General features: G+C 42.8%; 3 protein-coding genes across 3 annotated transcripts in view; 2 read left to right on the forward strand and 1 right to left on the reverse strand.

Annotated features, from left to right (window-relative positions):
* dmpk (DM1 protein kinase) overlaps positions 1–14,424 on the reverse strand; it is a 93,438-nt gene that overhangs the window by 48,701 nt on the left and 30,313 nt on the right. The window lies entirely within an intron of this gene.
* On the forward strand, positions 4,199–6,433 carry LOC147319938 (uncharacterized). Its single transcript, XM_086307386.1, has one exon. The coding sequence runs from the start codon at positions 4,199–4,201 to the stop codon at positions 5,570–5,572; it is 1,374 nt and encodes a 457-aa protein (XP_086163512.1). The 3' UTR covers positions 5,573–6,433.
* Positions 10,185–11,553, forward strand: LOC147319939 (syncytin-2-like). Its single transcript, XM_086307387.1, has 2 exons — positions 10,185–10,643; positions 10,887–11,553. The coding sequence occupies exons 1-2, from the start codon at positions 10,267–10,269 to the stop codon at positions 11,551–11,553; spliced, it is 1,044 nt and encodes a 347-aa protein (XP_086163513.1). The 5' UTR covers positions 10,185–10,266.

Here is a 14,424-nt window from a genome sequence, read left to right on the forward strand (position 1 = left end):
TGAAAACCAGTCTAGAACGGAGCCAGACATCCCAACCAGGTCTCTCAGTCTGTGTATCAGGATGGTATGATTGACTGTATCAAAGGCTGAGGTAAGGTCTAACAAGACTAGGACTGTGTATTCTCCGGAGTAGCAACCGTTTCCAGTAGCAAGAAGTAATCCGGTGAGGTGGAAGAGCACACAAATGGTGGGGGGAAAGTTTTTCTATAACTGTCCCAATCATCATAAAGACGTTCCATAGACTCTTTGATGTGGAGCAAGGAAAACTGGTCATAAATCACAGCAGCATAGCTCCATATATTAAACGTCAGGGCTAATATAATAGCATAAAATACAATAAAACGCAGGCAGGTAGAAGTCAAGCCGAGCAAAGGCACCATCTTCCTGTCACAGTCAGCTGATCGCTGAGGAAACTGGACTGAATATAGTTTTGTCCAGTGATTCTCAAAGTGTGTGGTAGAGTCATGACAGGTGGGGCATAGGTTACTTGGCAGAAATACTTCCCAAATAACAGAAAAGTCATGCAGAACTAATGCTTAACACCAGAATCACTTTTATGGTGGAACAAAGAAAGTCACCTCAGTTATATTAGTAATCTGTGCATTTAGTGGTCTCACATCCGTAGATGGCCGTTGAAATGGTGAATTATATGATAGTTATGAAAAGAAAAACAGGTGTTGCATCTGAGACAAATGAGGCAAGTGCTGATAATAAGCCAAAAATAAATTTTGATGAAGCTTATCTTGCTCTTGGTTTCAAGGTGAATGTCCGGTAGAAGATGGGGAGAGACCTGTGTGTATTTTATATTTGAAAACTGGCAGCTGACAGACCAAAGAAATTAAGAATACAATTGGAGACATCACACCTTAGTGACACTAATACGTTAGTTTAGTTCTTTCAAAGAAAACTTGGAGAATGCCATCAACGGGAAAAAACACTTCGTAAAATCTCCATTAGTACGACAAAGCACCAATGACATCTCACAAAGTTGCATATAGAATTGCCCAGTGCAAGAAACCACACATGATAGCAGAGGACCTCATACTCCATGCACCTTTAGATATGGTGTCAACAACGGGGTGACTGTAGGTCAGGTGATAGAGCAAGTGACCTACTAATGGGAAGGTTGGTGGCAGGGGCGGAGGAGGGGGTGGCTTACTGGGCTTAAGCCCGGGTTGTTTTGTCAGAAGCCCGGGGTCTTTTGGAGTGTAATTTTTTCATAGTTAGATGCCTGGCTGACAACTGTATAAAACAAAAAGTACACACAATATTCGAAGCACATAGTGCACACTGTGGGAATTTACGACTGTGCGTGAATCCCCCTGATATTGGTATGATCCGAGCTCAGACACTGAGCGAGAGGGCGGGGCCGCTGCTGCCCGTGAGTGCGCTGTTAGAGAAACGCAGCCAGCCATACTAAGGAGAGCTTAAGTTTGAGCAGGTACCAAAGCAAATCATTCGTACCGTACAAATAATGTAAATATGACGGTGAATCACGAAAGATTGATATCAAACTGATCACTTGACCAATATTACGTTACTCGCTCTTCAAGTGAATCAACAAATGGCGAAATGAAAAGCCGAACAAATGCTATTTTTTTTAGAGAGTCTTAGCTTACGTGTGTTTATTTCATATTTTCAGTTCTTACCCTCCCTGACTAAATCGGTTTCAGTTATGTACTGAAATATAAGAATGGACATTAGAGGCTTCTTTCAAAGAAAAAACTCAGGTAAATGTTATTTTATATATTATGCTTTGTATGTTGTTCAGTATATTTCTATGCAAAACAAGAGGGATTTCAGTACACAGCAGGATATTCACATTTGTAACCAGATATTTACATACACTTTAGAGATAAAACATAAAACATTTTTACTGTACAACATCAATTTAGAGTAAACTTGTTTTGCATAAATAAATATTGAAACATCTTTTGAATTAGTTGAATGTCAGAATAAAGAGAGACAGAGCTGTCTATTTTTTATCACTTTGATCAAATGTAGGAGCACATATACACTAAGTTTGTTAATTAATAAGAAACTCCAGACGATTCCATTCTGAGCTGAAGAAGCTTCTGATTGGTTTGTAGAGTCCATGTGAGTAAACTGGTGGCACAGCTGTGGATGCATATAAGGCAAAAACACAGAGCCTGTTTCTGTGACATGGGAAAATCAAGACATGTCAACCAAAACACCAGGAAAAGAACTGTGGAGCTCCATAAGTGTGGCTCAGTTTGAATACAATTTGGTGCCATTTATAATTAAGAAATACAGATAGTTTCTCTCTTTACTCTTAAAGTTAACAAATATGTTTTTTATATTTATCAATGTAAAAAATAAACATTTAGTCTGATTTGATGTTACAATTAAAAAAATGTTTGTGTTTTGATCTGAAGAGTAAATATCTGGTTTCAACTGTATATTTGATGATTGTCAGCACAAAGAGGGAGAGAGAGGAACAGAGAGGGAGAGAGAGGGAGATGGAGAATGAGGACAGAACAGAGATGAACAAGAGCAGGTGAGACACACATGTTAGTCAAATGGTTGTTTACCAAAAGTATCACCGTATCATAGGTCCTCATGTATCTCGTACCTAGTGTTTCTTTTTAGGTTTGTTATTTTTCAAATTCTATATTTATTAAGTTATGCAGCTTGTTTACACAACAAGGCTAAATAATTATATAAACTTTTCTCAATCTAAATAGTGGACTTTGGTAGAATTAAAAAATAAGTGTAGTGCAGGTCTATGATAATTTTTAGTGCTGCTATCATCTAGTTCTGATTCTGGTTCTGTCTTGGTTAAGTCCTCAGTAGTCCTGTTTTAATTCCGGATCAGTTCTGGGTCTGGTTGAATTGGGGTTTAGTCCTCGTGTCTTGATACAGCCCCAACTTTGTTCTGCCTTGCTGCTTAATTAAAAAACTAGTTTAAGGTGTCCTGCACATGTGATATATATTTTTCCTGATGGGTTTAGATTTTATTATTGTCATTTGTATTAGGAAATATTTAACCATATATTCTTAGAGGTGTATAATCAATTGTGTAGTGATAGGTTGTGTGATCTTTAACAAGCTACATCCTGGGAGCATGGGAAGAGGTCGTACCTTGTCTTATTGTTTTATGGTAGGATTAACGTAGCTACGTCTGTTCTAGTCTAAGTGCTTTTTGTTTAGATGAACTGCTGGACCTCCTCACCGGGGGGGGGGGGGGGTCTACCCTCTTCCTGACCAAGGATGTTGCTTGTGTGCTTTTATGACCCTTTGATCAGCAGTACCACACACACACACACACACACACACACACAGTATTCTTTGTTCACATGTATACCTATGTGAGATGCTATATGTTAATGACCCTATGCATATTCATGTAACCACAATAAAAGGAGTGCTATGGGGAGCCTGGCTGAGAGTCTGATGGTGGTCAAGTGGTGGAACGACGCCTCCCTCATGCATGAGTAAATCAGAGAACTTTGGTGCCTTGTGTCTTGCTTTTTGCTGCGTAGCAGATTGTCCTTAACGTTCCAGCGGATGGGTTCAAGCTACAAACCTATCATTAATCGGTCCTTCGAGAGCCGGATACCTGGAGTCGACATTCACCGAGGGGAAAAGAGACACGCCGACAGACTGACGTCAGCCAGGACTTATAGAGGTCCTGCAGCAAAGTCCCGAGGCGTGAGAATTCATCATCGGGCCGGTGGATTAGCCGTCTGTTTTTTCTCCTCGATGGATGAAGATTGACAGGATCCGGGGCTGATGCTACTCGCAATAAGCAACACCAAGTAGGTATGTGAAAAATCTTAGCCACTGTGTGAGGCTGAGTTGTAAAGTCTTTATCACTGTGTGCGATAAAGCGTGTAGTCACTGTGTGCGACTATTCTTTGCCACTGTGTGCAGCAAAGTACGCATCCACTGTGTGAGGTTGCGTTGAAAGTCTTTATCACTGTGTGCGATAAAGCGCGTGATCACTGCTATGTAAGTCTTTGCCACTGTGTGCGGCAAAGCGCGCGGCCCCTGTGTGAGACTGCGTTGAGACAATAGGCTTAATTTTTGTTGTTTGTGTGCGAGGATATTTTTTGTTGTTGTTGTGGTTGTGTGAGTGTGTGCGGAGCAGAACGCGTGGTCTGTGACGTCAGCAGCTGTTGTTGTTATTATGGGTTCCCAAGCAACCAAGAGTGTGTCAGAGGGTGATGAGAAGTTTATGGTGAAATTCGCTCCCGGTAGCGCAAAGTATTTAGGACATTGGCGCAAGAAATATGATTTTGAAGGTAAATTGGTTGTAGGACAATGTCAAATGTTAGTAGACCAGTTGACAGTAAAGGCAGCTTGTGCAAAAGGGAAATTGAAACAGGAGAGAGAGTTACAACTGACGTCCGCTAAACTGTGGTTAGAGCAGGCGCAGAAAAGAGAGGAGGCAGTGAATGCGAAGAGAGCAGCTTTGCAGGCATTAGCTGTGAAACCTGAAGATGAGACGGTGCGGTCTACTTCAGTGGTGCTGACGTTAAAGGACCAACAGCGTAGAGCAGCATTAGAGAGAGAGAGAGAGGAGGAGGACAGAGTACGGCTGGAGTTTGGGGACGCCGCAGCAGAATATTTAAGCCCTTATAACACTAGATCCAAAGCTAAAGGGGATAAGACGAGTGCATTTGCTATGCCTGCCTCCCCCTTCCATGATACCTTTCCCATGGTGGAGGTTGCGAATCCCCATTTTGGTATTGAAGATGACCGAAGCCGTGTTATTTGTGTTTACAGGCCATGGACTGAATCTGAATGTGCAGAGGCATGTAAAGATTTAGGAAACCCGTTGACTAATGTTGATGAATTTATCGCCCAACACAAGCAACTCTGCTCCTCATACTGTTTAAACGGTCAGGAAACAGAAGCCACCTTTAGGAAGTGTCTCACATATAACTGGGCTCGGGTGCGAGGCACCTACACAGGGAGGGATGGTAATACTGTCCTACCCTATGGCCATGCAAATTTAAGAGGCCAAGTTGACGGGGTTTATGAGCGTCTTAGAAATACTTTTAAAGCTTCTGTAGATTACAACAAAATTGCCCAATGCATTCAGAAGGCAGGAGAAGATGTTCATGAGTTCAGGGCAAGATTAGAGGAAGTTTTCAAAGAACATAGCGGCCTTGAAGAGAGTGCAGAGAAGGCCAGTCCATATCAGCAACAGTTAAAACATGCTTTGATGAATGGCTTTCATTCACCCATTGCTGATTTCATCAGAAAACAAAATGTTAGTCATAACACTGACGGGTCCGTTGAATGCATGAACTGGGCCCGCCATGCACAGGAAGTCATTAAAAATAAAAAAAAGAAGTCACAAAACTCTGAGGCCGCTGCTTTCTTAGCGGATGAAATCTTTTTCCAGGGACAGTTCAGACGGGGAAGAAATAGAGGCAGAGGTGAGAGAAGTAGAAGAAATTGGGGCCCTAAAGAGAAACGGGACAAGAGATTTGATAAATGTTATGAATGTAGAGAAATGGGCCGTCACGCAAGGGAGTGTCCTGATCGCATGCCTGAAGAGTATAAACGCCCTGATCCAAGAAACCCTTATTATAATAAATGACTAGCACCTGTTGACACTGCTAACACACATACATGTACAAATGATCCCTTACTTTGCCAGAATTTACAACAGCCTGTGTTTCAGACTCTAGATTTGACTGAAGTATTGTTAAATCTGTCAGGGAAAGAAGTAAAACCAGTTCGCACGTTAACTGTGCAAGGCAAAACTGTTCAATTTCTGTGTGATTCAGGTGCAGATAAAACTGTTTTAAAAGATCATGTGTCAGGAGTTGATCCTTCAAATGGCACAATTTATGTGAAGTCTGCAAATGGTCAGTTAAATCAGCATAGAATCTCTAAACCAGTGTGGATTAGAGATCCTACCACAGGAGAGGCAGCTCAGGGTTCAGTTGTAATGTGCCCAACTTGTCCGGTGAACCTCTTGGGAAGAGATATGATGATGAAACTTGGAATTTCAATAATTCCAACATCCATTGGGATGATAGCTGCAGGAAAAGGTGAAACTGCTGAGACAATGGTTCATCAGGACAGTGGGGATTTGCATTATTACTGGACACTTGACCTGTCAGCCTCCAGACCTGATCAAATAAACTGTAAACTGTTAGCTGCAGCTGAGGAAATGTTGACAACTAGCCATGACATACAGCCACCAGAAGACTTGCATGTCACACTGAGATTTAAGACCATGCCTGGGCCTGATGAGGCCTACACAGATAAAGTGCTGAAATTAGGGCCACAGAGAATCACCATAAAAGCAATATATACTGATGGTGAAACCATGGCTGGATGTAGTGTGATCCTTTCTGAAGCTGCACAACAACTTTTTACAGGGCAAACACCACATATTTCACTGACAAAGAGTGGCACAGCTGAGTGGACAGACTTAGCATCTTTGGTGAGACAGGGGGAGAGTGTTGGAATGTGGCAGCAAGCTGGAGGGGGTTGGGAGACAGACGTGCAGCACAGCATCTTTCGTAAAAAGCTGGGATGGGTGACACATACTACACCACAAACACATTTAATGGGGGGTGAGGATGACACAGTAGAATGATATGTTGTAGATGTCAAAGATCACCCGGAGCTTAAACAGGTCCCAGAGAAGCTCTGGTCTACTGGGAAGACTGATGTGGGGTTAATAACAACAGCGAGTCCAGTAGTAATAAAACCCAAAACGTCTTTTAGGCCAAGAGTGAAGCAATATCCTTTAAAGCCTGATGCAGTAGAAGGCATTAAACCAGTAATAGAGGATATGATTAAGGCAGGGATACTAGTTGAAGCTCCACAAGCAGTATGTAACACACCCATGTTCCCAGTTAGAAAGGCTGATTCACAGTCGTGGCGCATAATTCAAGATTTAAGAGCTGTAAATCAGGCAGTGGAGAGCATCGCTCCATGCGTCCCCGACCCCCACACCTTGTTAAATCAGCTTAAGCCAGACATGACACACTTCACTGTGGTAGATTTAAGTAATGCTTTCTTTTCCATACCAGTACATGAGAATTTACAAGGCTGGTTTGGTTTCACGTATCAAGGCAAAAAATACACATACACTAGATTGCCGCAAGGTTTTTGTGATAGTCCTACAATTTTCACACAGAATATTACAAATTGTCTGTCTGATTTTGTGATTCCATCACATTCACAGATGTTGGTATATGTCGATGACATTTTAATTGCATCCAATTCAGAGAAGAACTGCAAAGACATATCATTGGCATTGCTGACTCACTTAGCTGAGACAGGTAACAAGGCCTCACTTTCAAAGCTACAGTGGGTAAAGACAGAAGTGAAATTTTTAGGACATCTGCTTAGTGCAGCAGGGAAAAGCATACATCCAGAGAGGAAAACAGCTATCTTGGCAGCACCTAGGCCAGTGACAAAGAAACACATGATGCAATTCCTAGGGTTGCTAAATTTCTGTCGATCGTGGATGCCCCATTACTCTGAAATTGCGCAGCCATTATTAGATATGATGTACAGTAAACCTTTAGCTATGTCAGACAGTTTAAGTTGGACCCCTGAGGGGGAGCAAGCTCTGTGCATGCTGAAACAGATGCTGACAGGAGCATCAGTCTTAGGACTTCCAGATTATAACAAGCCTTTTGTTCAAACTGTTGACTGTAAAGGACATTTTATGACATCCATGTTAGCACAAAAATGTGGAGGTGGCATGAAGCCAGTAGCTTATTATTCTAAGAGGCTGGATCCAGTGGCTTGTGCCTTACCTCACTGTGTGCGATCTGTGTGTGCAGCCGCTGAAGCCGTAAAGTGTTCTGGTGAAATTGTTTTGTTTCACCCTTTGACCCTGCTGGTTCCACATGAGGTTGATGTTTTATTGCTGCAGACTAAAATGACATTCTTGTCACCTGCAAGACACTTGTCTTTAATGTCACTGTTGCTCTCCCAGCCACACATAACTATTAAGCGGTGTACAACTTTGAATCCCTCTACATTGTTGCCCACGGAGGAGGAGGGTACACCACATGTGTGCAGTGAGCATGTAGAAACACAGTGTAAACCTAGAAGTGATTTAACGGACATACCACTCACTGAGGGCAGGGTTTGGTTTGTTGATGGTTCCAGTTTTAAAACAGCAGAGGGAAAGACTAAAACGGGCTTTGCTGTTGTGGATGACGTGCAGGTCATCAGTGCTGGGCAGTTATCACATTCCATGTCTGCCCAAGCAGCTGAGATAGTGGCTCTGACGGAAGCCTGCAAAGCAGCTGAAGGGCAGGCAGTGACTATATATACAGACAGTCAGTATGCATATGCTACACTTCATTTCTTTGCCGCTCAGTGGTCAAGACGAGGCATGACAACATCAACAGGGAAACCTGTGGAGCATGCGACACTTTTACAGGACCTGTTGAAAGCAGTCTTACTGCCTAGTAAAGTTGCGGTTTGCAAATGTGCAGCACACACACGTGGCACTGACCCCATTGTACTAGGCAACGCCTTTGCAGATAAAATTGCAAAGGAAGCGGCCCTTGGAACACATGGGGTTCATGTTCTGGCGTCTCAGGAGCAAACTATGCCCATCACACATGATGTGTTAGCAGACATGCAGTCACACTCACCTCCAGCTGAGAAGCAGCTGTGGCTCACTAAAGGAGCAAGCCTGCGAGGTGATGTCTACTATCTTTGTGATAATCCTATATTGCCCAAAAACTTATATAGGACTGTTGCAATTTTGAGCCATGGGCTCTGCCATGTCTCAACAGCTGGGATGGTAGCAGCAGTCGAACGGCAGTTTTTCACACTGGGATTCAATGCTTATTCAAAACATTTTTGTAAAGCATGTTTAATATGTTGTAAACATAATGCTCAGGGGAACCTCAGACCTAAAAGAGGAAGGTTTCCCAGACCCAGCTACCCATTTGAAGTAATCCATATGGATTTCATTGAGTTGTCTAACTGTAACACCTACAGGTACTGCCTGGTAATTGTGTGCCCGTTCTCAAAGTGGGTAGAAGTTGTCCCCACTAAGAAAGCAGATGCTATTTCAGTGGCTAAAGTGATATGCAAAACTGTGATCCCAGAGCATGGGATCCCCCAGACTATTTACAGTGACAATGGTCCTCATTTTGTGAATGAAGTAATTGAGAAAATGTCACAACATCTGGGGATAACGCTGAAAAACCACTGCTCATACCACCCACAAAGTGCAGGGCTGGTTGAAAGGACTAATGGCACAGTAAAGCTGAGACTCAGGAAAACAATGGAGGAAACAGGCAGAACATGGGTAGACTGCATTGAGCTAGTGAAAATGTATATGAGAATCACGCCAACTGATAATGGCCTAACGCCTTTTGAAATAATATATGGCAGGCCATTTAGAGTTCCAGTGTTCTGTAATGATAATGATAAAGCAGAAGAAGAAAACACACTAGCAGACTGGATGATTAAAATGCTTAAAAGCAAAGAAGTCATGAGTGCAAATAATCTGCCAGATGATTCTGTTTCTGTACAGGAAGAACGTCTGAAGCCAGGGGACTGGGTGCTGATAAAGGTCATAAAGAAGAAGTGCTGGTCGAAGCCACGGTGGGACGGACCATACCAGGCTCTGCTGACAACACCAACTGCTGTGAAGATTGCAGAACGACCCACCTGGATACACCAAAGCCATTGCAAAAAGGTGACACACATCCAGGCCAGCTCGGAGTAAGTGGCAGGAAGACCGGGTACAAAGGGGGGGGGGGAGCCTCCAGGGCCCCTCGTCTCAATCCGGTGAAGAAACCAACTGAGCCACAGGTACTCATCAGAATGGCTGGTAAAGTGTTGTCTACCCTGCTGGGTGTAATGGCTTTGATGTCATCATGGTCAGCTGTGGAGACCCTGTATGTCCAAGGAAACCACACCCAATACCCTCATGGCTATTCTACAAACTTTTGGTGGCAGTTTATGAATACAACTGCTCACTTGAACAATAGGACGGACTGCTATGTGTGTGCTCATATGCCGTTATCCGCATATACATCTGGACTGTGGCCGTACAGCATACCAGAGGACAGGAGTTGGTGTCTGTTGGGCTTAGCAACTCATCCTGGCAACAGAGTCCTCTAGTCCAAGGCCAATTACAGTACACCTCTGAACATCACCTGGAGTAAGTCGCCACTTCTGAACGTGAATTGTTCTGAGCAAACTGACTTATTGGCCTGGCCTCAAGTGTCAGACCCACTGCCAGACATAATATTGCTGAACAAGCTGAACGCAGCTCAACTGCCGTTGTGTGTGATGAACAATGGATCACTGTCAGTGGGGCAGCTCCCGCTTCATTTATGTGGGTACATATACACCTACTGCCCTCCAGAGAATGAGAGCAGGTGCATGAAATGCTTGACCAGTGCGAAGTGCGCTGAGAACTTGACATCAAGGAGGACTGAATGCAAGTTCAACCTGGCTTACAGAATACCAGTAAAAGCAAAGAGTCAGAAGTGGACAGGCTGTGCAAGGACGGTGCCGAGCAGTAAAGGAACAAGAGTTTTGGCTGATTGGTATTTCCTGTGTGGACATAAAGCCTATCTATCACTCCCTGAAGGATGGGGAGGATTGTGTGCCGTGGTGAAGTTATCGGATCATGTCTTCTTCATGGACAGAGTTGAACATCACCCTGGCAACCGATTGATTGATTGATTGATTGGTAATTTATTTCAACATGTGAACAATATACAAGTACATTTAGAAAAGAAATAAGAGAGAAAAAAAATACTATACAAATTACATACAAAAAACCATTCTGATTAATTTACATGTTGAAAGGGAGTGGGAAGAAGTATACACTTATTTAATCCCACCCCTTTGCCATAAATTATCAGTGAATATTTAGTCAGCTTCCTTACTGATATAATTTGTAATAAAAATCGACGGAAGCGTGAGGTGAATATAGCCTCACCTAACTCTTTTGGAGTAACAGTAGACACTGGAGTGCCACGAGAATTTCGCATTTGGAGTGGAGGAGCTAAATTCTTCCAAAGTCTGATCCCAAACATCGGAGTTGCAGAGGTGCGGGATCATGTGGAGATCAACCGGTATGCCTTACTGCGACACATTAATCTCACTAAGACTCTGGGAACAGTCTTAGCGGAGGAGCAAAGGGCCATCAGAACGATGGTACTGCAGAACAGGCTGACCCTGGACTTGATAACAGCATCACAAGGAGGAGTGTGTAAGCTGATTGGAGAGACGTGTTGTACGTTTATCCCGGATGGATATACGACTGGAGGAGACATCTATGAAGCACTGCAGAACTTAACTGCTCTGCAGAAATATGTGGCGGACCACACATCAGGAGGAGAAGCGTCACAAGGCTGGATAGCCTGGTTGACATCTGGACCATGGTGGAATATGCTCTTAAAGTTTTTGACTCCCATTCTTACATTATTGGCCTTGCTTTGCTTGTTTACAGGTTGCATCTTGCCATGTGTAAGATCGATGGTGAATAAAATGATTGCTAACACCTTTACCAATTTCATACTGTTGCAGCAGCGTGACATGGATGCTAAGGCTAATATGTGTGTATGAAATGAAGCCTGCACTGAAAATGTTGACAAGTGGTGTAGAGCTGAAGATATATATACGCCGTATAGCCTTAAAAAATGACAATACAGGGTGGTGATGATGGGTTTAGATTTTATTATTGTCATTTGTATTAGGAAATATTTAACCATATATTCTTAGAGGTGTATAATCAATTGTGTAGTGATAGGTTGTGTGATCTTTAACAGGCTACATCCTGGGAGCATGGGAAGAGGTCGTACCTTGTCTTATTGTTTTATGGTAGGATTAACGTAGCTACGTCTGTTCTAGTCTAAGTGCTTTTTGTTTAGATGAACTGCTGGACCTCCTCACCGGGGGGGGGGGGGGGGGGGGGGGTCTACCCTCTTCCTGACCAAGGATGTTTGCTTGTGTGCTTTTATGACCCTTTGATCAGCAGTACCCCCCCCCCCCCCACACACACACACACCTACACACACACACACACAGTATTCTTTGTTCACATGTATACCTATGTGAGATGCTATATGTTAATGACCCTATGCATATTCATGTAACCACAATAAAAGGAGTGCTATGGGGAGCCTGGCTGAGAGTCTGATGGTGGTCAAGTGGTGGAACGACGCCTCCCTCATGCATGAGTAAATCAGAGAACTTTGGTGCCTTGTGTCTTGCTTTTCGCTGCGTAGCAGATTGTCCTTAACGTTCCAGCGGATGGGTTCAAGCTACAAACCTATCATTTCCCTATATGAAGTCATTCTTTTTTGAACAAAACTCAAAACGGAGCCTATTATTAATCTTTCAGTCATTTCTAACCCCCCCTCCCCAAAAAAAAATAAAAAAAAAATAAATCCCACATGAATACTACCCTTTAGGGCTAAGCCCCGGGTGTTTCAAATGTCTGGCTCCGCCTCTGGTTGGTGGTGGTGCTTGATGAGACAATCAGTGCCATCCCTCTGTCCAATGACATAGTTGCAAGGTGCCTATGTGATATTTGAAGTGAGGAACAACTTCTTGATGTAGTGAAGGACAAGCTTTGTCTTACAGGTGAACAATATAGATAGCAATCAAGGCTGTTTGCTTTGTTATGTCAGGGTCCCTGTGTGAGGACTTGCTGCTTTACTGGCTTGGTGTGGAGAGGGAGAATCCACTCACAGGACAGAGAGCTGTGGGCATTCTGCTTCCCTTTGCCACATCCTATCTCTGTGAGAGTGGGTTTTCTGCTGTTGCCTCACTGAAATTAACAATAATAATAATAATAATACATTTTATTTATAGGTGGCTTTCAGACCCTCAAGATCACCTTACAATAACACGTGAACAATAGCATTTAAAAAAAAAACATTAAAAAAATATGTATATATAATAAACATGGTCAAATAAAATTTAGACATAAACAGTCATAAAAGTATAAAGGCAAGTATAAAAACTGAGCAAGGTAAAAATGGACTAAGACAGATCAGGTGTATGCAATTCTAAATAGATGAGTTTTGAGACATGATTTAAAAGTGGTGAGACAGTGTGTGGTCAGGAGAACAAGTGGAAGTGCATCCAAAGTCTCGGGGCAGAACAACTAAAGGCTCTGAGTCCAATAGTAGTCAGGCGAGCAGGTGGAACTGACAGAAGGAAAGCTGAAGAAGAGCGGAGTGTACGAAGGGGCGAGTATGTATGGAGAATAGGGCTGCCACAAACGATTATTTTGATAGTCGACTAGTCACCGATTATTTTTGCGATTAGTCGACTAATCAGATCATCATCCATTGAACGTAAAAGTACAGCTTATTGCACCAGCAGCATCTGCTCTTATATAACTATCATTAGCTTACAGCTTTAAGTGTTTAAGGTCTGTGCTAACTAAAAATAAAGACAAGATGATAGTTAATTGAATTCTAATTAAATGTGCAGATTGTTTCGGTGGAGTTTAATAAACTCAGCCGATTTACTCAGGAACAAATAAAATACTGAAAAAAGCCAAACAATAACATTTTTAAGTTATCTAAGTGACTTGTATATGTTTAACCTGAGTAGGGCGGTGGGTTTGAAAACGATCTGCCGGGAGTCCGGTGCTCTCATGGCCCCCGGCTAGCTATCGAGCTAGTGGGTAACAGACGTCTCCGAAAACGTCGGAGCGCTTTTGAAAATATGTGGTGTCCTGATAAACTGAGCAGATATTTGAGGTTTACACAGCTACATTCTCGCCTGAAAATATGTTAAACGTTTATTTTGTGACCCAGAAAGAATAATAAGAGTAATATTAAAACTAACTAGCTGCCGCCATTGTTGACAACTGCGCTGGGCCGCGCTATGAATTCTGGGACACAGTTTCTTCTTCTTCGGGGTTTAACGGCAGCTGGCATCCTTGTACATGCAGTGCTGCCATCTTCTGTTTCAGTCCGTTATTACACTCTTAAATCCTGCTACTTATTCCTGCTTTTGGGATCTTACAAAGCTTCAAATGACGTGTCGACTATTATATCAGTCGTCGACGATTTTGATAGTCGACGTAATCGTGACTAGTCGACTAATCGTGGCAGCCCTAATGGAGAAGATCGGATAGATATGGAGGAGCGAGGTTATGAAGGGCTTTGAAAGTGAGAAGCGGGAACTTGAAATTGACACGGAGGTGAATTGGGAGCCAATGGAGCTGTTTAAGAACAGGTGTTATATGTTCAGTGGCTCTTGTTCTGGAAATAATACGAGCAGCTGTATTTTGAACTAACTGCAATTTATGGAGAGATTTTCGAGGTAGACCATAGAGAAGAGAATTACAGTAATCTAAACGAGATGTGACAAGAGCATTGACAAGTATGGCGGTACTGTGTGGAGTGAGTGAGGGACGAAGACGGTTAATATTACGGAGATGAAAGTAGGAAGACCGAGTGATATTATTTATATGTG

Source organism: Aulonocara sp. 'chitande type north' Nkhata Bay, linkage group LG10 (assembly GCF_057382095.1).
Source record: "Aulonocara sp. 'chitande type north' Nkhata Bay isolate Kocher_YH1m ecotype deep benthic linkage group LG10, A_spYH_male_GT1.1, whole genome shotgun sequence".
Lineage (NCBI taxonomy): Eukaryota > Metazoa > Chordata > Actinopteri > Cichliformes > Cichlidae > Aulonocara > Aulonocara sp. 'chitande type north' Nkhata Bay.